This window comes from Hemitrygon akajei, chromosome 14 (assembly GCF_048418815.1).
Source record: "Hemitrygon akajei chromosome 14, sHemAka1.3, whole genome shotgun sequence".
In the NCBI taxonomy this organism is placed as follows: domain Eukaryota; kingdom Metazoa; phylum Chordata; class Chondrichthyes; order Myliobatiformes; family Dasyatidae; genus Hemitrygon; species Hemitrygon akajei.
Window position 1 is genome coordinate 55,443,894 of NC_133137.1, and position 21,716 is coordinate 55,465,609.

Here is a 21,716-nt window from a genome sequence, read left to right on the forward strand (position 1 = left end):
TCTTCTGCATGGTGACCACCCATTCCCTCTCTGCCTGAATGCTCTCAAGTTACCGGATGACCGTCTCACAAAAAAACATGCTGTACATGTAACTCTTGGCCTCTGGGGACACACCGCATCCACCGCTCCAACTCAAACACGTTGTGTAAGCTGCCTAGTAGAATAGGATATTTCATTGAAAGAAATCTCTGTTGTTCATTTGGATAGACCAACTCTGCTGAGCATTTTCACTAACTGCCTGATGCAGTCCTGTTGCAGCATTTCAACACAAAATGTCAATAATTCCTTCCCCCCACCCCACGCCCAACGATGCAACTCAACTTGCCAAGTTCCTCCAGTAGATTGTTTGTTGATCCAGATTCCAGTGTCTGCAGTCTCTTGTGTCTACTTAACAGCAGCAGTGAAACATTATGCACAAGATGTGCACAAAGACAATATACTTAACATTTAGAGTTGAAGTGGAGCCATACATCACAGTGTTTTGATATTTTTGTTTGGCTTCTATTTATCCACAGGACTACTCCACAGAAAGACTGAAGAATACCAACGAGATTTTGAAGGGCATCAAACTTCTGAAACTCTATGCCTGGGAGCACATATTTTGTAACAATGTGGAAAAAACACGAATGCAAGAGCTAACCAGTCTCAAGAGCTTTGCACTCTACACATCCTTATCCAGTATGCATTGACCACAATTGCCTTTTGCTGCAGATATCATTAACATTTTAAGATAAAAGTTTGGTGGGCAGGCTGGACGACATTGAGCAGGTCGGGATGCAGCTCCCTGATTCACCAATCCCACTTTACTATGTTAACGTTAATGTGTTAACAAATCAGAATCAGGTTTATTATTGCTGATGTGTTGTGAAATTGATTGCTTTGCTGCAGCAGTACAGTGCAAGATATTTAAAAAAAGCTCTATAAGTACACATTTAAAGAAAACCAGTGTAAAGTCAAATAGTGACTTTGACCCATAGCTCATGGGTTCGTAGCTGTTCAGAAAACTGGTGGTGGAAGGGAAGAAGCTGTTTCTAAAATGTAGAGTGCAGGACTTTAGGCTCCTGTACTACATCCCTGGTGGTGGTAATGCGAAGAGGACACATCTTGGATGGTGAGGATAATGATGGATGCTGCCTTCTTGAGGCACTCCCTCTTGAAGATGTGTTGATGGTTGAGAGGTTTGTGCACATAATAGAACTGGCTGAGTCTCTCACTCTCTGCAGCCTCTTGTAATCCCTTGCATTGGAGTCTCCATAGCAAGCAGCACAGCAACCAGCCAGAATGCTCTCTAGGGTATATCTTCAGAAATTTGTCTTTTGTGACATACCAAATCTCAAAGTCTTACTGAAGTAGAGCTACTGGCATGCCTTACAACAATGCTCTATGTCTACAAGGGTCATTGCCATAGGAAGGAAAAACTGCTAGTGTCACGTGCATTGAGCAGATCAGCACCCACTCGAAACATTTTACAGTCATGGTGCCCTGCAACACAGGCCTACAGGAAGACCCTGATGATCCTTGGAACAAGGTTACTTGGCATCAGAAGTGCAGTGTATTGCTGGTACTTTCTTTAAGATGGTCTCAGTTATGGTTTGGGTAAACACTTTTGCATCTAGATCAGAAGAACCTGATCAAGCTAGACTCCAAAGACATAGAATCAAGTACTAGGCTGATACAGCAGTTTGGTACTGAGGGTGCATGATATTGTTAGAGCTGCTGACAGTTGGATATGGACCTAAGTTGAGGTCCCATCTGCCCTCAGGCAGATATGAAAGATCCCATTGTACTAGAAAATTTCCATTAATCTGGTCATTATTAGCCAATATCTAAGCTCAATGGTCTTGCTGTTTATGGGAGATTGTTAAGTGTGGTTTCCCACAATATAATAGCAGCTGCACTTTTGAAGAGATTCATTTGTTGTAAAACTCCTTTAGAGGTCCTGAAGTCAGGGACTGGACTACGAAAATCATCAATTTCTTTCTCAAGCATTTTTATTTTCGTACACCTATAATTGGACCCACTGTTACAGTACTTGTCTGAAGAATCTTGAAGGGACAGGAGACTGGTATTCCTAAAAGATCAGAATTCTTTCCCATAACATATATGCTGAAGTGACTAATCCAGTTGCTTTTTGGTCACCTCTCACTCAACCCTATGTTTTTTTCCCTTCTCCAGTGTTTATGAATGCAGCAATACCGATTGCGGCTGTATTGGTGGTAAGTTAAAATGTTATCAAAACTTGGTATTTTCTTCTGTCTTCCTGAGTTTGAACAAGGTTTCATCATTTTGAGTTTTGCTCTGTAGGTTTGCAACCATAAGTTAACAGATAGTTTATATTCTACCATTGTTGTTATAAGTAGCTAAAATAATGTGATAATTGAAGTCTTGAAATTCCATAAGAAAATGCAAAATTGGAATTGTCAGGTTACACATTAGTTCACTGGACACATTGAGGTAAAAAGCTGACTTGTGTAGTTCTCTCCAGCATCCAGTAGATTGTTTTTGACCCTACTTTGACCATTGCTTCTGTGACTGTACTAATGGTTTATTGCCACAGGGCAGCCACCATTTTGCAACTGTCCTGAAGGTGACAACCAGGTTTCTCAGTGATACATCATAAAACATGGGCACAGCTTAGCTCTCGTCACCTCTGACCCATTTCACTGTACCTGGGTTTTCTGATAAATGATAGATTTCTCTGATAATTGGGCTTTAATAGTAGATACAATTGATTTACACAATTAACACATCTAAAATGTTTAAAAATTAAATATTAACCATAATTGATATTTTTAAAAAACACATCAACATGTTGTTGATTGGTTTAAACAAATTATGTAGAGAAACAGTGGAAAATGAAGCTGAAGTTAGCTATTTTGACTTTTAAATAAGGCCAGTGATTTCATTCAAATGAATGGAGCCATACTAGGTGTGAATTAAAATTGTAGGTGTGATTAACATGAGTGACCTGATGTGAGGTGTATGTAGTTCCTCACCCTGGTATGTTACAGAATCTTCCTGGGCTCAGTGGATTGTCCAGGGATAGAGCAAGTGGGAAGGAACAGGAACTTCTGCCCTTCTGCCAATCCTCTACTGTTAATGGTTGCAGTGTGAAAGTGCAGGAATCTGGATTACAATCAATGTTTTGTACCTAATCAGTGGTTGGATATGATCTATTCGCCAGTGCAGCTAGCCCTGTAGAGCAGGTAGATATTAAGTGTGAAGGTCCAGACAGTTCACTTCTATCACCTTACTAGACACAGATCTGCTAGTGTTGGACTTGTTGACTAAGTAAGGTCTGGGTCAATGGTATTGATGTGATATACCAAACATCCAGTAACAGATCAGCAGCTCATCCTAGACTTCTATAGAGTTAAAATTTTTTGTTGGTATTATCCAATTAAACCTACTCATTTCATCTACACTGTGCTGGACAATGATCTGAAAGGAGAACCATTAACAGCAGGTTATGGCTCTGAGGCAGAACTGGAAGTTTTGTCAGTGCAGAGAAACTAAGACAAGTTAATAGTGATATGACACCTTGCTAATCAGAAGTCAGCATTGCTGTAACATCACCAATAGTGTAGGAACATGGTTTGAAGAAATCTTTCTGAAATCATTGTAATGATTTTAATAGTTTTCAATTGGTTGTCAATGCACAAGCCATTCACTGAAACCTAAACTGGATCAAAAGCAAAAACATCAGAGTATTAGGCTATGTCCACACTACACCAGATAAATCTGTAACCGATGCTTTTTCTCTTTGTTTTTACCCTCCGTCCACAATAAAATGACGTTTTCATCCCCCAAAAACAGAGCTTTTCAGAAACGCTCTCCAGAGTGTGTAATTTTGAAAACGCCGGATTGGCCGGAGCAGTGTGGATGGGATAACCGGAGAAATCTAAAATCGCTGTCATGACGTGCCGGAACAGATGGTGACGGCAGCGCGCCATTTCATTGTTTTCTTGAGCGCAACCTAACAATTTCAGAACAGACGGCAACGAGACTGAAGCCAGAAGAGTTAGAAATGTACTCACCAAATACTTTGACCCATAACTTACTGAATAAATAAGTATACTCACTTTGCCCTGTTTTCTGTCCTTGCTCGTATGAAGGTGGTTTACCTATTTATGCAAGTACTTCTCTGACAATAGATGTAACATTTTATGGAAATACAAGATAACACTGATGCAGACATGTTTTATACATTTAACAAGGGGCTTTATTGATGCAACAGAGTTCGTCAGTTATTCAATGTTCGTTGTCAGCCAGGTTATAGTGTCCGTGAACTCCATTTCAGTTGCCTCCATATGCTCCAGTATTAGTTTTTTTAAAACTTTTAAGTCCTCCTGCGCTACAGCCAACAGCTGTCCGTTGTTTAAGTTTTTCTAGTCTGTAACTGCACAAACGCGCACTTTCATGGCGAGATTCGACAACAAACACGTCGTTGTTTTTGGTAGATGTGTCCTGCGCTTGCACAGTAGGAGGAGATTCACCAAAATATCCGTTTTAATGTGGACAGAGATATTTTTAAAAACGCATAATGTGGACGCCTATCGTTTTTACGCAAAACTGGCGTTTTCAAAATTATCCGGTCTAGTGTGGATGTAGCCTTAGTGACTGTCCAGACACTGTCCTTTAATTCAAATAAAACTACCCACCAAAGCCATTGTGCTTCCTTTCTCTATTGGAGAATGAGTTAATGGTGCAGCGATCAGGTGAGAAATGTTGAAGATCGTAACTTTTAGTGTGATCAATAATTAGAACTTTATTCTGTTTTCCAGACCTTTGTGGCGCGCACACACTTCGACTCATCGGATCTGTCCTCTGCTGTAGCCTTTGCCTCTTTGTCCCTTTTCAACATCTTGGTGACCCCCCTATTTCTGCTGTCCACTGTGGTCAGATTCACAGTTAAAGCTTTAGTCAGGTACAGTACTCATTTGTAACTTTTACAATTGCCATTCCTATTTCACCAGCTTGGAAAACACGCTTTGCCAACAAACAATTGAACTCTAATGCATGGAAGCTTAAATGGAAGCTGACTTCTACTTCCAGAATTACTGAATTGTATAAAACAATGGAAGATGCAAGTGTTAATGGCCACATTTCAACATTAATTTCATTAATTTTTGAATAACTAATTGTTAAATAGGCAACCTCAATTTTAAACAGCAAACAATCCTACTCAATTTAATAACAATAAGAAAATACTGGATACACTCAGTAAAAAAAAAGATTAGTGATGTAGAAGTTCTTTGGTCCCTGGAAAGGTTTATTAGGTGTGGTTGATCCCCTCAGATAAGTGAACATTTTTATGCTGAGGGCACCGTGCTGCAGAATGCCTGTTGCACATGAGGGACGTGCAAAGGAAAAAGTGGTTCATGTTTCTGAAGAGGGATCGTAGGGACCAGCTCTGAACATTTGTGTGTGGTGTTGAGTGGTGAACAGTTGGATGTTGGGTTTGTCATTGGGCTTGAGGGATGCTGGTTTTGCAGCCAGCATTTGGGAAGGGTGGGGGAACGTTGTGCTGGGAGATGCAAAGACACACTGGTCTGAGGGGTACCTGTAGCAGACCTCACTGACATGGACTTGCAACATCAGCTTGGTTAATTCTAATTTAAGTTTGTGCGTCATGGTAGCATTGCAGTTAGCACATCGCTTTACAGTGCCAGTGGTGAACAATCGGGATTTAATTCCCATCATTGTCTGTGAGGAGTTTGCATGTTCTTCCCATCACCACATGTGTTTCCTCCCACACTCCACAGATGTACGGTTACTGTTAGTGAGCTGTGAGCATGCTATGTTGGCGTTGGAAGTGTGATGACATTTGTGGGCTGCCCAGCACAATCCTCACTGAATTGATGTGATACAAAACAGTGCATTTCACTGTATGTTTTCATGATTCAATATGCAGGTGACAACTAAAGCTAATCTGTCTTTCAAGTAGCAACGAAGCCAGCTGAACTGATGTTTTGAAGGCCTGTACCTGCACTACTTGTGAGGCCACACATACCATCCGAATATGGGATGTTCTGGCTTGGCAGGTACTGGATGCTACTGAGCATGTATGTGGCAGAGGTGCGAGCTTGCCTTCATGCACCAGTGCTTTGCTTCAGATGTGCAGAGAAACTGGAATGAATATCACAACTTTACTAATAAGTCTAGATATTGCCAGACAAAAGGCATCAGACAAAATTGTAACATTTTGTGAACATAAACATTGTGCTACACCATATCTTTTTATATTTTAGAGATGCAGTACGGTAACAGGCCCTTCTGTCCTAACGGGCCTGTGATGCCTCATTACACTCATGACCAATTAACTTCTAACCTATACATCTTTGGAATGTGGGCGGAAACCAAGGCACCCATAGAAATCCCATGCTAAAGAAATTCCTCCCCATCCCTGTTCTGAAGGGACATCCTTGAATTCTGAGGTTGTGTCCTCTGGTCCTAGACTCCCCCACTATAGGAAGCATCCTCTTCATATCCACTCTATCTAGGCTTTTCAATATTTGATTGGTTTCAATGAGATTCCCCCTCATCTTCTAAACTCCAGTAGGCATAGGCCCAAAGCCATCAGATGCTCTTCGATTGTTAATTCCTTCATTTCTGGCATAATTCTCCTGAACCTCCTCTGGACACTCTCCCAATGCCAGAGCATCCTTTCTTAGATAAGGGGCCCAAAATTGCTCACAATACTCCAAATGCTGTCTGACCAATGCCTTATAAAGCCTCAGCACTACATAATTGTTTTTATATTCTAATTCTCTTGAAGAGTTTTTGGGAGAGAAAGAAAATGGCAGCTCAAGCCGGAGTCAGATTCAGCCTGAGATATAAATAATGAGGATTTCAGTCCACTGCGACAATATTCCAATAGTTTGTTAGCTATTGTTCAATTGGTGCCACTTTTGCCTTGGTGGGAGATAGAAGTTAATGATTGAAATCCCAGTTGGGAGGTTTGCCCATTGAATTCAGGTTGCTGCTTAATTGTTGTCTTGGGAGTTTCTGTATTGTTGTAGTCATTATCCTTTAGTTGGGACATTGAATGTTGGCTCCAATTGCCTCATGAATGGATGTGAGTATCTAATGCTGCCAATTTGATGAGGAACATTTTGTGTGATACTTCCAATATTTGGTCCATCTGAAGTTGCAAACTGTAATAATCAGCTAGTTATTTATTCTTTGTAGGGTATTGCTGTGAAAACTTTGGTGGTATTGGTTTCTATAGTACAAAACCTTATTAGCTTTGTAGGAACTAGAGATAACCTGGGAAGAGGCACCATTTGGTCAAATAGCTATGTGAGTTAAAAGATTATTCTCTTTGGTAGGAAGAATGAAAAAGCAGAAATATTTTGAGAGATCATGATTCAAATTGAATTGAATGGATCTTGCATCCAAAATACAGGAAGCTGTTTTGCATATATGACAGGTAATTGAGATGGAAAATGATCTGTTTACCTTCACTGTCAAAGACCTGCAATACAGGGGTTATGGCCCCACTGAACTTTAGAACCTTGGAGCAGCCCTTCATGTAGAAATTAAGTGAGTGAACCCATATTTCCTAATTTGAAAGAACTCTCATTGAAATGTATAATGCTTGATAAGTGGGTTGATGAAAGGCAATTTTCAGTTAGAGATTCCAGGGTTATGGGCAGACATTTAAGTTAAGAGGTGGGGGTTTAAAAGGGGTGCAAATGGTTAGTATTCTCAACCCCAAGCATTGACAGATATTCAACCATGGGCATATTAATCACGGTAATTCTTGGATTTTATTCACCAGGAGAAGCAATGAAAGATGAGGACAGAGTTGGAAAGTAGGTTAGTGTAAAAGTGCTTCTATGATCGTCATGAACAGTAACACAGATTTGTGAGTTGTTAGATTTGTTCTTTCCCCTTCTTATGCACCTACTTGGGTTAATGAACTATCACGTTAAGCCATACAAACAAGGAGATGTTCAGTTTTGGTGCCCAGTCTGTGGTGAGTTAATTGATGTCTCATTCTGACAGTGAAGGTAGAATAACAGTCCTTAAAGAATGTCTTATTGTAATCTGATGCTTCTATTAAGAACAGAGAATTCAAGCATCACAGTTTCATAGTGACTACATGCCTTCATCTTGAGAAGACCTACCCCAGATGGCATTTATGGTCCGCTCGAGACCTGCCAGTGAGTCATGGCGTGGGTTCATGAGGTGTAAGAAGAGAGGAGAGGAAAATATCTTAAGAGATCCTACTAAATCCTGATGAAGGGTCTCAGCCCAAACCATCAACTATTTATTCCTGTTCATAGATGTTGCCTGATCTGCTGAGTTCATTTAGCATTTTGTGTGTGTTACACTGGGTTTCCAGCATGTGCAGGATCTTTTGCATTTACATCCCACTAAACCCTTCTGCTTTTCCCACTTCAATTCTTCACAGAGATCCTGGATTCATACAACAATCTCAGGTGTTATTCCCAGAATTTCCATTCAGTGGTAAGATGCAGAGAGAAGCTGCCATCAACACTGACAATGAGGCAATAAGCCCATCATACAAAATGCTGATTAATTTTAACATTTGGCCAAACCTTACATCATGACATTGATGCCTTTATGTCGAGTAGACAAGATGACTGAAATGCAGTTTTTACTGGCCTTCGAAAGCAATCTATTGACAAACTTTCTCATTCAGAACGCCACTGCTAGACTTTTAACTAAAACTAGGGTGAAGAAGCATATCATTCCTGTCCTAACTATTTTGAAAATTAGAATTGAACTACTTAATTTTTATGGAAAGTGCTCTATAAATAAGTTGTTGCTGTTATTATTATTTGACAACCCGATACTTCGAAAGTTTTCAAAGTCCAAATGTTTTGATATTTAAAACCACTCAAGTTATTGAGAGACTGTCAAAACTAATTCACATCTTAAAATCTTAAAGCAATTATGATTAGGAAAAACTAAACCATTCAAAAATGTTAACCTCTAACCTGATGGAAATTTTAGAGTTCTCCCACTTTGTCTGATGTGGAGTATTGAAAATTTCATGCTCCTTCCAGGAATCGAACATTAGAGTGCTCATGAAAAATACCACGAACGGCTGAGAACAACAGTGGTAGCACAGTAGCGTAGCAGTTAGTGTAAATACTATTACAGCACCAGCAATCACCAATTGGGTTTTAATTCCTTTCGCTGCCTGTAAAGAGTTTGTATGTTTTTCCAATGACTGTGTGGGCTTCCTCTGGATACTGTGCTTTCTTCCCATATTCCAAAGATGTACAGTTAGGTTAGTGAGCTGTGGGCATTCTTTGTTGTCTCTGGAGGCAAGGCATTAGTTGTGGACTGCCCAGCACAATCCTCACTGATTTGATTTGATGCAAATGATGCATTTCGCTGTCTGTTTCAATACACATGCAACAAATAAAGCTAATCTTAATCTTTTGAAGCTTGTATTAGTGTGTTGTGAAGTTACCTGAGGAAATAGCAGCTGTAATGGGGGGTAACTGCTGGTCTATCTCCATCGAATCTGGGCCTCTGATTTCCAAAAGCACAGTCATAAAGGTACTTGTGACAAGAGAAAATCTGCAGATGCTGGAAATCACCAAATGCTGGAGGAACTCAGCAGGCCAGGCAGCATCTATGGGAAAGAGTAAACAGACTGAAACCCTTCGGCAGGACTAACTGTTCTATTCTTGTATCTTGCTTGAAATTTCAGTTGGATAAATGTCAAAGAATTTGAATCCGTGCCCCTTTCACACATTTAGCTCAATGAGCAGCAAAGAAATAAGAACTTTTACAGGTTCTTATCTAATTGTACAGGCATGAATATAGTACTGGGGTCAGATTACAAGACCAAGGATGGACTAGTAATCTGAGTGGCTTTGTTCAAATGTCATCATAGTATCCTAGAATATGAATTATGATGATTAAAACAACCAGCAGTAAAATGCTAATCTCAGGGAGGCATGGATGCTGCCTCACAATGACTTAGGTTTGATCCTGACCTCCAGTGCAGTCTGCGTGGAGTTTGCATGTTCCCCTGTGACTGTGTGAGTTTTCTCTGGGTGTTCCAGTTTGCCCTCTCATCCCAAAGAAGTGCAGGTGACTGAGTCAATTGGCCCCTGTCAATTGCCCAAGAATACAAGTGAGCTGGGGGCAGCTGATAGGAATTAGTGGAGGATTCATCTAAGTGGATGCTTAACGGTTGGCAGGGACTCGTGGGCTGTGTGACTATGGTTAATAATGACCATAAAATTAATCAGTTAATGTTAACCAGAGCTGGTTTTAAAAACTTGGCTAAAATAAGTTGATATCTGTGATATCAATTGATTAATTTTATGGTCATTAAAACTAATCAATAGCACTAGGGATATCAATATAAATACATCATGATGTGCCAACATTAAGGAACATTTGTGTGATCCTGATCACAAAGGGAATCATTGCTGGCCTCAAAGATGTTGCTTGATGCTTTGTTAAGAAGTTGTTTGGAGTGTTGGCCTTTATTAGTCGGAGAATTGAGTTCAAGCGCCAATAGGTAATGTTGCAAATTTATGAAGCCTGCATTAGACCACACTTGGAATATTGTGTTTATTTCTGGTTGCCTCATTATAGGAAGGATGTGGAAGCTTTAGAGAAGGCTCAGAGGAGATGTACCAGGATGCTGCCTGGACTAGGGGGCATGTCTAATGACAATAGGTTGAGCGAGCTTGGGCTTTTCATTTTGGAGTGAATGAGGATGAGGTGACTTGATAGAGGTGTACCAGATGATAAGGGGAATAGATAGAGTGGATAGCCAGAGACATTTTCCCAGAGGAGGAATATCTAATACAGGGTCTGTAATTTTCAGATGATTGGATGAAAGTGTAGGGGTAGGTTGTTTTACACAGAGTGGTTGGTGCATGAAACGCCGTGACAGGGGTGGTGGTAGAGGCAAATACATTAAGGGCATTTAAGAAACTCCTAGGCACATGGATGATAGAAAAATGGAGGGCTATGTAGGAGGGAAGGGTATGATTGATCTTAGAGTGGGTTAAAAGGTCAGCACAGCATCGTGGCTGAAGGGCCTGTACGATGATGTAAGGTTCTGTGTTCTATGTTTTGTAAAGCTTCTTGCTGATTACAAAGTGCACACGGTATCGACAAATTAACCTCCTATTTTTACCCTGAGTCTTGATTCTTTGTGTATGATTCTTTGTCTCACTCACAAAATGCTGAAACTAGTTTTCCTTTGGCACATTTCCATCAGTGAACAGAAGTTGAACGAGTTTCTGACCAGTGATGAGATTTCAAATGATGAATTTCGGGGTGGCGAGACTTCACTGAATGTAGAGACCTGCAAGAAGCATTCAGGAGTTGTAAGTAACAGGTTAAACTGAGCTGATGTATGGATGAGTTTTTCCAGAAACCAGTGTCAGCAGAATAAACATGTTCAATACTGATGTGACCAATGCTGGATAAACTGCTGTGCTTAAGATGAAAAACTGGAAATTATACAGAGCCATATAAAACAAAGATAACATCAGACAAATTGCCTTGCACTTAAACATACTTTGCTCTAGTTTAGAAGACAAGACTCTGAGTTTGCAATACAAGGACAATTGTTTCATGCAGTTTCTCAGTCAAACATAAATCTTCTGTTGATTACATATCAGAGAGCCCTTTAGTTTTTCTTGAGCTTTGCTACTACAGTGTTAAGTGACTTAACTGTCTAAAATATATTAGCCCAATGTTGAAGAATGATAAACTATGAAGCTATAAATTTAATTTTCACTAAATCTGAAACAGTGAGGTCATCCAAATGTTATTCATGTGACTTATCAAAAATCTGGCACCCTGCTTGACAATCATCGTTCTTGTTGCTGTATTTCAATGTTAGGTAACAGTTGACTCATGTGATATTTAGTTAAATGTTTCATTTGAAAGATAATTTTTTAAATATAAAATAGAAGTTTGGAAATGGATTTTCATGGTGGAAATTTGATTTAAGATCTGAGAGGTAGATCAAGGATAATGGCAATAAAGTCCATTTGGCAGGGCATTGTTGTGTATTTGAAATTTCAGTAATATTTGAATAATATTGTAAATATTTTGTTTGATTAAGCATTCTTTGTTGTTTACCTAATTCATTATGGGCTTTATGTAAAAGTACGTCAATTGCATACCTCATAATGCCACCACGTCCCAAGTACGCACCTCACTAAAGTAGATGTAAGTAGACATGCATCTCAGGTTCCTGTGTTATTCTTTTGATTAATTTGCGGAGTTACAAAACATAACAGTGGCAATGAGGAAGTTGTGAAAATGTTCCCAGGACGACTACGTACTTGTTGAAGTGCAGCATGGTTTTTCTTTTTATGTTGGAAGGGAGGAGAGAGACGTTCCATTTAAAAAAAATACAGCAAATTTTTTTCTCCTTGGAAGTGGGTGAGAGACTGTTAAGAAAAATGGCAGAAAATGAATGAAATTCACAGATTCATAAATAGAGAGTAGCAGATGATAACTATAAATAAAGAATAAGTGTAGAAATGGCTGGCTACATCAGAAAGATAGATGTGTTCAATTGCACAACAGATAACTTGATTATATATATTGAATGAATTGAGCAGTATTTTAAAGCAAATGGAATTGCCGATGTGAAACAATTGTCAGATTCACTGATTTCAATTGGTGGAAGATCATACAGTTTGCTTAGAAGTTTGACAGTTTTTCAGCCAAAATTTGCTTTGCTGATATCGTCAACATAATGTAGGATCATTTAGAACCAAAACCACTGTTAATTGCAGAATGTAATGTTTCATAAACATAATCAAAAGATAGGGGGTTCCATTTTAGATTATGTGGCTGAATTGAAGAAATTGCCTGAGCATTTCCAGTTCAGTGAAGGGCTTAATGATGCACTGAAATCATTTAGTTTGTGGAACCTTACAAGAAAACATTCAAAGATGACTCCTAAATGAAGTACAATTCACATTTAAAAGAGCAGTTCAAATTGCTGTATTAATGGAAACAGCGGCCAGAGATGCAATTGAGTTGCAAATAGGAATGAAGGTGAGCCTGAACAAAATTGCACTGTCTAAACAGAAGCCTGTCTGGCCAAACCAATTGTGTTACCATTGTGGCAGGGGCTTACATACACTAGACCAATGCAGGTTTAAAGGCGAAGCTTGCAGAAAATGCACAAAGTAGGACACATACAAAGAACATGTCTGACAGACAAAAATAAATGGACTGCACAGAGAAAAGAAAAATATAACAAGTCAAGTTGCAGTTTCAAAAAGAGCACTAATGTACATGCTGTTGATGAAAAATATTATAGTGATGAGAGTGACACAGGACTGAGTAGCCTTGAGATTTAAAATGTGAAAACTAAATAGACAAGCAATATGGCTTATAACAGAAGCGAATGGCAAATTAATTAAAATGGAATTGGACACTGGCTCAGCTGTTTCAATCATTCCATAATGAGTTTGAACAGCATTTCAAAGATACATCCAGCATTTGCATATCTCATATCCTACAATAGAGTCAACTGAATTGATTTCAGAAAGGTACTGGATGATGATACAGCAGCATTTAAGGATGGCATTGGAAAGCTCAAACATATCAAGGATAAAATTGTGTTAAATGAAAATGCCACACCCTGGGTTTGCAAAGCCTGTCTGGCTCCTTATACCATCTGTGATAAAGTAGCTGTGAGGCAGATCACATGGAGGGTGAAGGAATTCTTTCCAAGGTTGATGGGAGCCCATGGGCAATCCAAGTCATCCCAGTAGCCAATAAGGATGAATCTGTAAGGATCTGTGTTGATTTTAAGGTCACCGTCAGCCCAGTACCTAAAGTAGATTCATGCCCTCTGCCCAGGATAGAGGATATCTTTGTAAACCTTTCTGGAAGAAAAGACATCAGCAAAGAGGACATAGCTAAGGCATACCTACAGATGGAGATGCAAGTCCAAAGTGTTTCTTGCCATAAGCCCTCACAAAGGGTTTCTTCCACTATAATAGGCTTATTTTTGGAGTAGCATCCGCACCTGCATTCTGACAGAAAGCTGGAAGGTTGCCCAGGTACTCAGTGTTACCCAGATGACATTGTTAACACTGAGGATATCAAGGAACATCTCTAAAATCTCAAGAAGGAGCTAAAAATATTAAAAGGTTATGGGCTCAGAGCATAACGCGACAAGTGTGAATTCTTTAAACCAAGCATCACTTACTGTGGTCACACCATTGATGCACAAGGATGGCACAAATGTACTGAGAAAATTCCAGCAGTGTTGGATGCCCCAAGGTCAAAGACCATGTCACATTTGCAGTCCTTCTTAGGATTGGTCAATTACTGTAACATTCCTGACAATCCTGGCTGCTGTGCTTCACCCCTTGAACTCATTAGTACAGATTGGGAAGAAATGACAATAGACAAAGCAGTGTGAGTTGGCTTTCCAAAAGAAAATGTGATGTTAGACACTATGCTCACACATTACTATCCACATCATCCTGTGAAGCTTGCCTGTGACACCTCACCTTGTGGTGTAGGTGCAGTCAGGCTACATGTTATGATTGATGGAAGTGAATGCCCATAGCCTTTGCATCACATCCCCTTCCTGCTGCAGAGAAAAATTATGCACAGATTGTACCAGAGGCCTTGCATCTGGTTTGGGGTGTAAAACATTTCAACCAGTACTTCTATGGGAAAGAGTTTACCCTCATTACTGATCATCAACCACTAGTGTCCATTTTCAATCCACAGAAGGGTGTTCCACTAACAGCAGCAGCACAAATGCAGAGATGGGCTCTGTTTCTTCGAGGACACAATTATAAGATCGAATTCAAGAGGACAACTAATCATGGAAATGCTGATGGATTGTCCCGTTTACCCTTGAAAAAGGGAATACTTGTGAAATTTACTAAAAATACACTCCTCTTGACGTATTCTGTGTAGTGCAAATTGAAAGTCACCCTATTACGGCAGGGAAGATCCAAAGGGAAACCAGAAATGACCCCATTGTGTCTGAGGTCTACATGGCTACCAAAAAATGGATGGAATGTGCAAGAGAAATTCCAGTTTCCCCCAATTTTACCAGTGCCAGGGTGAACTTGCCCTTGAAGGGGGTTGCTTTAGGTAGGGATTGAGAGATGTTGTACCATCTAAGCTGAGGGATAAAGTGTTTAGGAAAATATATGCTGGTCGCAATGAAAGCATTGGCTGGAAGATTTGTCTGGTGGCCTGGGATAGATCAGTAGATCAAGCAGCTTGCTATGCACTGTCTGGGATACTAACAAGTCCAGAAGATGCCAAAAGCAGTGCCTCTCCATCCGGGATTCCCCAGCATTGCCCTGACTAAGGATTCATATGGATCCTGCCAGATCATTCGTAAGTAGTAGTGGGCGCAGCTGCAAAGTGGCCAGAAGAGTTTCAGGTAGCCTCCACTACAGCCTCACACATTGTTGATGCTTTGAGAAGCATCTTCTAAGGACTGGTGTTCAAGGACGCTTAGTCAGTGACAATGGGCCACAGTTTGTAGCAGAACAGTTTCAGTCATTCCTGTGAAAATGAATGGAATAAGACATGCTGCATCGGCACTAAACACCCAGCTACAAATGGTTTGGCAGAAAGATTTGTCCGGAGTCTAAAGAGTGAACAGTGAGCACTGTCAGCAGAACCACTACACTGACACTGAATCAGAAGCTCACCAATTTCCTCTTTGCACCTCATAATGCAGCACACTCCACAACCAACAACTCACCAGCTATGCTGTTTCTAGGTCGACCTTTGCGCTCGGATCTCCTCAAACCCAATTCAGAGGACAAACAGCCGAGACAAATTGAGGGCTCCTCAAACAAGGAGGTTCAATGTGTCACTTCTGGACAAGCAGTCGTAGTGAGGGACTACTCACGGTTCAAAAGTGGGTGCTTGGACTGATTCAGGACAGAACTGGATCACTCTCCTACGCAGTGGAGGTTGCGTCTGATATCATCTGAAGATGACACAACGATCAGTTGAGGAGAGCAGAGTTAGTTGTTAGAGAAGAAAGGAGCCCAGAGCTGTTAGAACCACTTCCTGCAGTCCCAGAGTCAAATCCTGCAACCAGCATGGACTCAGATCGTAAGATAGTTTCACAGTCACAAGTCTCACCTGCCAAGCAGAGTGACTTCCCTCCCCACCTTGTCAGGAAAGACATTATCCCAGAAGAGTAAGAAATCCTCCAAAGCAATTAAACCTTTTGGCCTGAATGGGACAATTTAAAATTTACTATGCTATGGACGTCTATATAGTAGGTGTATTTCCTATTATTTTGTGCATATAATTGAGATACATTCTATATTGAGTTGGAGTTTATAGCCAAGCAGGGTAATGCATTTAATATTTGAGTAATATTGCATATTTTTGATTAAACATTGTTCATTTACATAATTCATTATGCATTATATGTAAAAGTACTTGAATGGCATATGTCATTAAGCCACCACATCATAAGTGCATGTCTCACTAAACTAAAAGTAATTAGACATCCATCTCCCGGTTCTTGTGTTTTTCTTTTGATTGATTTCTGGAATTACAAAACATAACAGTGATGACTAATGGTCCTACCCCCCCTCAGGGATTGGTTCTTGGGCCACAGCTTTTCATGTTGTTTATAAAAGACCCATACATTTCCAAGTTTGCTGATTCTAAGTTAGGTGGTGCAGTAAGTAGTGTGGTTGGAATGGAAGACAGCAAAAACAGTCTGTGCTGAATAGAGGAAGTCAGTAAATCTGAGGTAGATGAATTCCAAAGTGGGGAAGTGCAAATTTTGGATCTTTGAAAGACCAAGCAAACTTTTATTTACGATTAGTCTTATGCCCATTGGATGAAGCAAAAGAGATGGGCCTAACGATATTGCAGATATTATGCTGGAAGCATGGGCCACAACTCCAGCCAAACTGTTGCACACCACTGACATCTACCCAGCAGAAACAGATAGCTCTCCCACCATGTTCTCTCCTCAGAAAGCAGCGACAGTCGAGTGAGACTCTCTCATTGCCAGAGTGATGGAGAATGGATTAGCCAATCTACACTGATGAAAGGATGCATAGATGAGGAAAGATCAGAAAGGTTGTTCTGAGGAGGGATAGAGTTCAGTGGAGGAGATACCGAAGGATGAAAATCAAAAATAAAATGCAGAAGCTGGAAATCTTAAGTAAGTCAGAAACCTGGGGGGAAAAATAACTCAGGAGGCTAGGCTGATTCTTTCCAAGGGCTAATAGAGGAATGTGAACCAAGATGCTTAAACATGATGGATAAGCCTGTTGTATTTAAAATTCTGTTCTGCTGATGCTCAACTCCCCATCTCAGGTTCATTAAGTTAGAACAAGGTAACCAGAGCGTTAATATTTGTATTTCCCACTTTACCCAAATCCCCCTTGTGCTCACAATCTCCTCCCAAAGAAAATAGGGTTGCATAGATATGACAAGGATTTGGATTGATACTGCGTGTGTGTGGTGACTGGGAAGGAGACAATAATTGAGATAAAGTTGGAGATTCCACAATGGGATGCAAGTAAAAGTTGAACTCAGTCGGCATTGAGTGGGTTTGATTGTAAAAGTTTTCTTTTGTTACAGCACACCAAGGCTTTTCACAGAAGACAGGCCCTGAAAGGGAATCTGGAAGGATATGAGCAGCCACAGAGGAGATACTTTCGGTCCAGGGATACTGAAGATGTGTTGGTCAAGGTGATTAACATAATTGTTTCCTATCTTAAATCAGTGGTTCTCACGCAACTAATCACTGCTTATCTGTGCAGACAGGAATAAAAATGCATGGGCAGTCCCCACTGTGCCTCGGGAATTATAAGGGAGGCAGGACATGTCTTTCCCACAATTAGGACAGAGGCATTCATATCCGGCCTTTAATCGCAATAATAAAATTTTAATTCAAACAATGTAAAATTCTTGGATGTAATGTACATTCAGTGCTATTTGCTTTGTTAATTTTAAATTGCATACCAAACAAAGAAATCCTGATTTTTCAATAGCTACTAATTGCACCATCAACAAGGGATCTCAGTTGCATGCCTAGACTAGAGAAGCAGTCTACAACACAGGCCGAATGGAGATTTGGTAGAGGTGTCTTTAATGGAGGAAAAAAGGCATTAGTGGATTGTCAAAATAACCATTTTTTTTTACACAGACTAGGCTATATTTGCAGAACCACTGGATTGCTTTTTGAAATGGTGTACAAACAGGGGCAGTCACAATATTCTAAAAAGAGTTGGATAAATTGACCAATGTCAAAAGTATTAGGGAGGGGGATTAGTTGAGAATTTCCACCAAAGATGATGACCTTTGTGTTGCAACATTCTTTGATTCTATAATTCCTAAGCTAAACCTGTTAGATTTTAAAATGCAAAAACTCTTTGTAATGTAGTTGCTGCTTCCAATGTGAAATAATATCTCACTCTAATTTAATTTTAAAATTACAGGTCACCCATGGATCCTTTTCTTGGAGTAGTGGTGTGGTAACTCTTTCAGATATCAGTATAAGAATTCCAACAGGTAATACATGTAATTCACATTTATTGAACCTTTGGTAAAATATTCAAATTACTAACAACTGAATGAATTTATAGGTCCTCCCTATGTTACAACAGAGAACTGTTCAAAATCCAAATAGCTTGCAAATCAGAGATGTAGTAACCCAGCAATATATTTAAATAAAATCATAGGTAAACCAAAGGCAGTGTGTCATTAAACCAGGATATTTAACTCAGCCATTCAAATTTCTCTTGAGTCTTTCAGAATCAAGTTCATATGTGGTAGAACATGTTGGCAGGCACACGACAGCTGGCAAATCCCTCTCACCAGTTCCTCAGCTGCTCAAACTGTATAAATCATCTGTTTGTAAGAGGGGGAGAACCTGTATTAGAACATACAAGGATGTGAATGGGCCAATTTTGTTGATTGAATCCTACTGTTTAAAATCTACTGCGGGCTGATTTAGATGACGTGTAAAACCTGGGATCACCATGCCCTACTTCGATTCCTACTTCACCAAGGGTGCGGAATGAACCAAATTTTTATTGGCCACTCCAACTGGATAGAATGCCACCTTGGTAGCCTCCAACCTGACGGCATGAACATCGATTTCTCTAACTTCAAATTTCAAAGTACATTTATTGTCAAAGTACATACCATATACAACCTTGAGATACATCTTCCTGCAGGCAGCCACAAAACAAAGAAACACAATAGAATCCGTGAAAAGCCCCACACAACAAAAACAGTCAAATGCCAAATTTGCAGGAAAAAGGAACAAATCATGCAAACAATAAAAAGTAAATAACTAATATAGAGAACATGGACTACAGAGTCCCTGAAAGTGAGTGGACAGCCACCGAGCCAGTTCAGCACTGAGGCGAGTGCAGCCAGGAAAGAATCCTGCACCTCACACCCGTTGATAATAACGAGAAAAGAGGGAGATGGATCAGATGCAGGCAGGCAGGACGGTCTCAGGTGGGGGATCCTGCCTGACCTGGAGCAGTGAGCTGAACACCGGTTCACCTTCCACCTTTTGGCTTTGACGCCTTAATTTTTAAAATCTGGTTCGGTGCATAACAAACTAATCTTGACGAGACTTTCAGAAGTAAAGTTAGGAACAAGCTGTATGAACAGAGAATGAAAACTCTTCGGAACTCAATTACACAAATGGTAAATAAAATCACTTGTTAATATTAAACCTGAGGCTGATACGTATTTGATAACTTGATATGAAGGAAGTAGAATTTGGCACATGGATCATCCATTAGCGCTTTGAATCGTGGATCAACTAGGATGGATGAAGCAGCCACCTTCTCTCCTTAGATTTTGTGGTTCCAGTCTCAGCAACAGTATATAAGGAAATCATTTTGGTTGAAATGTTCATTTATTAGCAAAGTATACAACTCTGAGATTTTTCTTCTCTGGATAGCCATGAAACCAAGAAAAAATGAACAGCCATTCGATCATCCACCCTCAAACTGGACCCCCACATGAAATGCAAATGAACATCTGCCCAAAAATACCCCCTCCCTGCTCAAAAAATCAATCAAAAACTCAACAAGATCATCGGCACTCCCCCCAAGCCTGCTCCTCTCTGCATAAAATGCAAAGAGAACATTGGCCTTCAAATCTACCTCTCCCGGCACAGAAAAACGAACAAAAAAATGCAACATCGAACCCCGCAGAACCCCCTCCCCCTCACAAAATAACACAAGAACACCAACCCCCAAATCCCCCCTCCCCGCACAAAAAAGAGAAAGAGTGGGCGAGAACACAGAATAGGAAAAAAACTGTAAGATTGAAAAAAATTCCATTATCCATATCCATATCGAAAATGCAGAAAAGCTTGGGCACAGCGGAAGGCCGCATAGGCTCCCCTTTCCAGCAGCAGAGCGATCAGAAAGGTCACCTTCTGCATTCGCCCCAATATTTCAATCTCCCTCGTTGCTCTAATCAGCAAACAATGGAAACTTTAATTGGCAAAATGTAGTCAAACAGCATGAGGCTCACACTCCCTGCCTGCTGGAATCCTCCCAGAAACAGCAAAGCACTGGGTCACCCAAACAATCACCAAGCTACAAATCACAGGCACCAACAGTTTCAGAAACATGTTCAAGATGAAAAACAGACGTAAAAGACATAAAAGAAGTGAAATATATAGTTTTGTGGTATATCCAGAAGATGTCAACCATGGGAGCATTGCCATCTTGACTGGAAGTCGTGATTTTTGATTATTTTTGATCACGTTCTCACATTGTCTAAACCGAAGTAGTGAAAAAAATTACTAGGAAATTTAGTCAAGAGATTACCTGATATCAAACTGACAAAATATTGATCTGTATTTGGTGTTTATTTCCAGGCCAGCTGACAATGATAGTAGGGCAGGTGGGATGTGGGAAATCTTCCCTTCTCCTGGCAACACTTGGAGAGATGCAGAAAGTTTCTGGCAACGTATACTGGAGCAAGTAAGTAAAAATGTAATGTTGAAGGAAAATATATTGTTAAAATTTATTGCAGTGAAATAAAGAGATACGGAACCCTATGTGCCAAATTTTTAGTTAGAAATCCTTTGTTATTAGTGCTCAGTAAAACGCACACATTTAGCTACATCAAATTCTTAAATTCAATTTAATGGCATGTACAGGGCCATATTTTGGAAACAGAATACTGTTCACATATGCTACTCTCTGTGCACATTTCGTGGAACCATTGAGGATAAACTTGTTCATCTGATCCAACCTTGATGGGGTACAGCTGGTGACTTTGAAACTCGTGTGTCATGAGTCCAGTCCCAAGTTCTGAAAGTGAACTAGACAATGTTTTTGATTTATGGTCTAGTGCCTGAGATAATGACCATTGAAAACAGCCAGCAATGCCATAACTATGCTAGTTCAGGGAAACTATCCAGCTCACCCACCTGATCTGGCCTGTAAGCTGTCCCACACTATTATTAATTGGATGCCTGAACTGATGAGGGATACAAAACAACATGTCAGAGGAGTTGTATTTTGAAACCTATCTTCCCAACCAAACATTTGATCATCACCAGACTTAATCTTCTCTGACTAAATGTTCATTTCCATCTGAATCACATTCTTTATAGTTCCTTGTGATTTTTTACTTAGTCACAGACACCATATAAATTTAAGTCATATTTATTCTGAGAAGTGAAGTCTTTTTTTTTGAAGTGGAGGCTTAATGAATTATCATACACGATTAAC

At 40.0% G+C, this 21,716-nt stretch overlaps 1 protein-coding gene across 8 annotated transcripts in view; it reads left to right on the forward strand.

The window, feature by feature from the left end:
• The window catches only part of LOC140738596 (ATP-binding cassette sub-family C member 9-like), a 188,490-nt gene that overhangs the window by 82,087 nt on the left and 84,687 nt on the right, over positions 1–21,716 (forward strand). For all 8 annotated transcript variants that reach the window (XR_012101405.1, XR_012101406.1, XM_073066119.1 and 5 more), the window contains exons 11-17: positions 516–678; positions 2,176–2,216; positions 4,785–4,927; positions 11,228–11,336; positions 17,581–17,691; positions 18,441–18,513; positions 20,855–20,960. Coding sequence is in view for 6 of the 8 variants with exons in the window: in XM_073066119.1 (XP_072922220.1) it covers positions 516–678; positions 2,176–2,216; positions 4,785–4,927; positions 11,228–11,336; positions 17,581–17,691; positions 18,441–18,513; positions 20,855–20,960 (746 nt within the window). In the remaining 2 variants the exon portion in view is untranslated. The remainder of the gene's footprint in view (positions 1–515; positions 679–2,175; positions 2,217–4,784; positions 4,928–11,227; positions 11,337–17,580; positions 17,692–18,440; positions 18,514–20,854; positions 20,961–21,716) is intronic.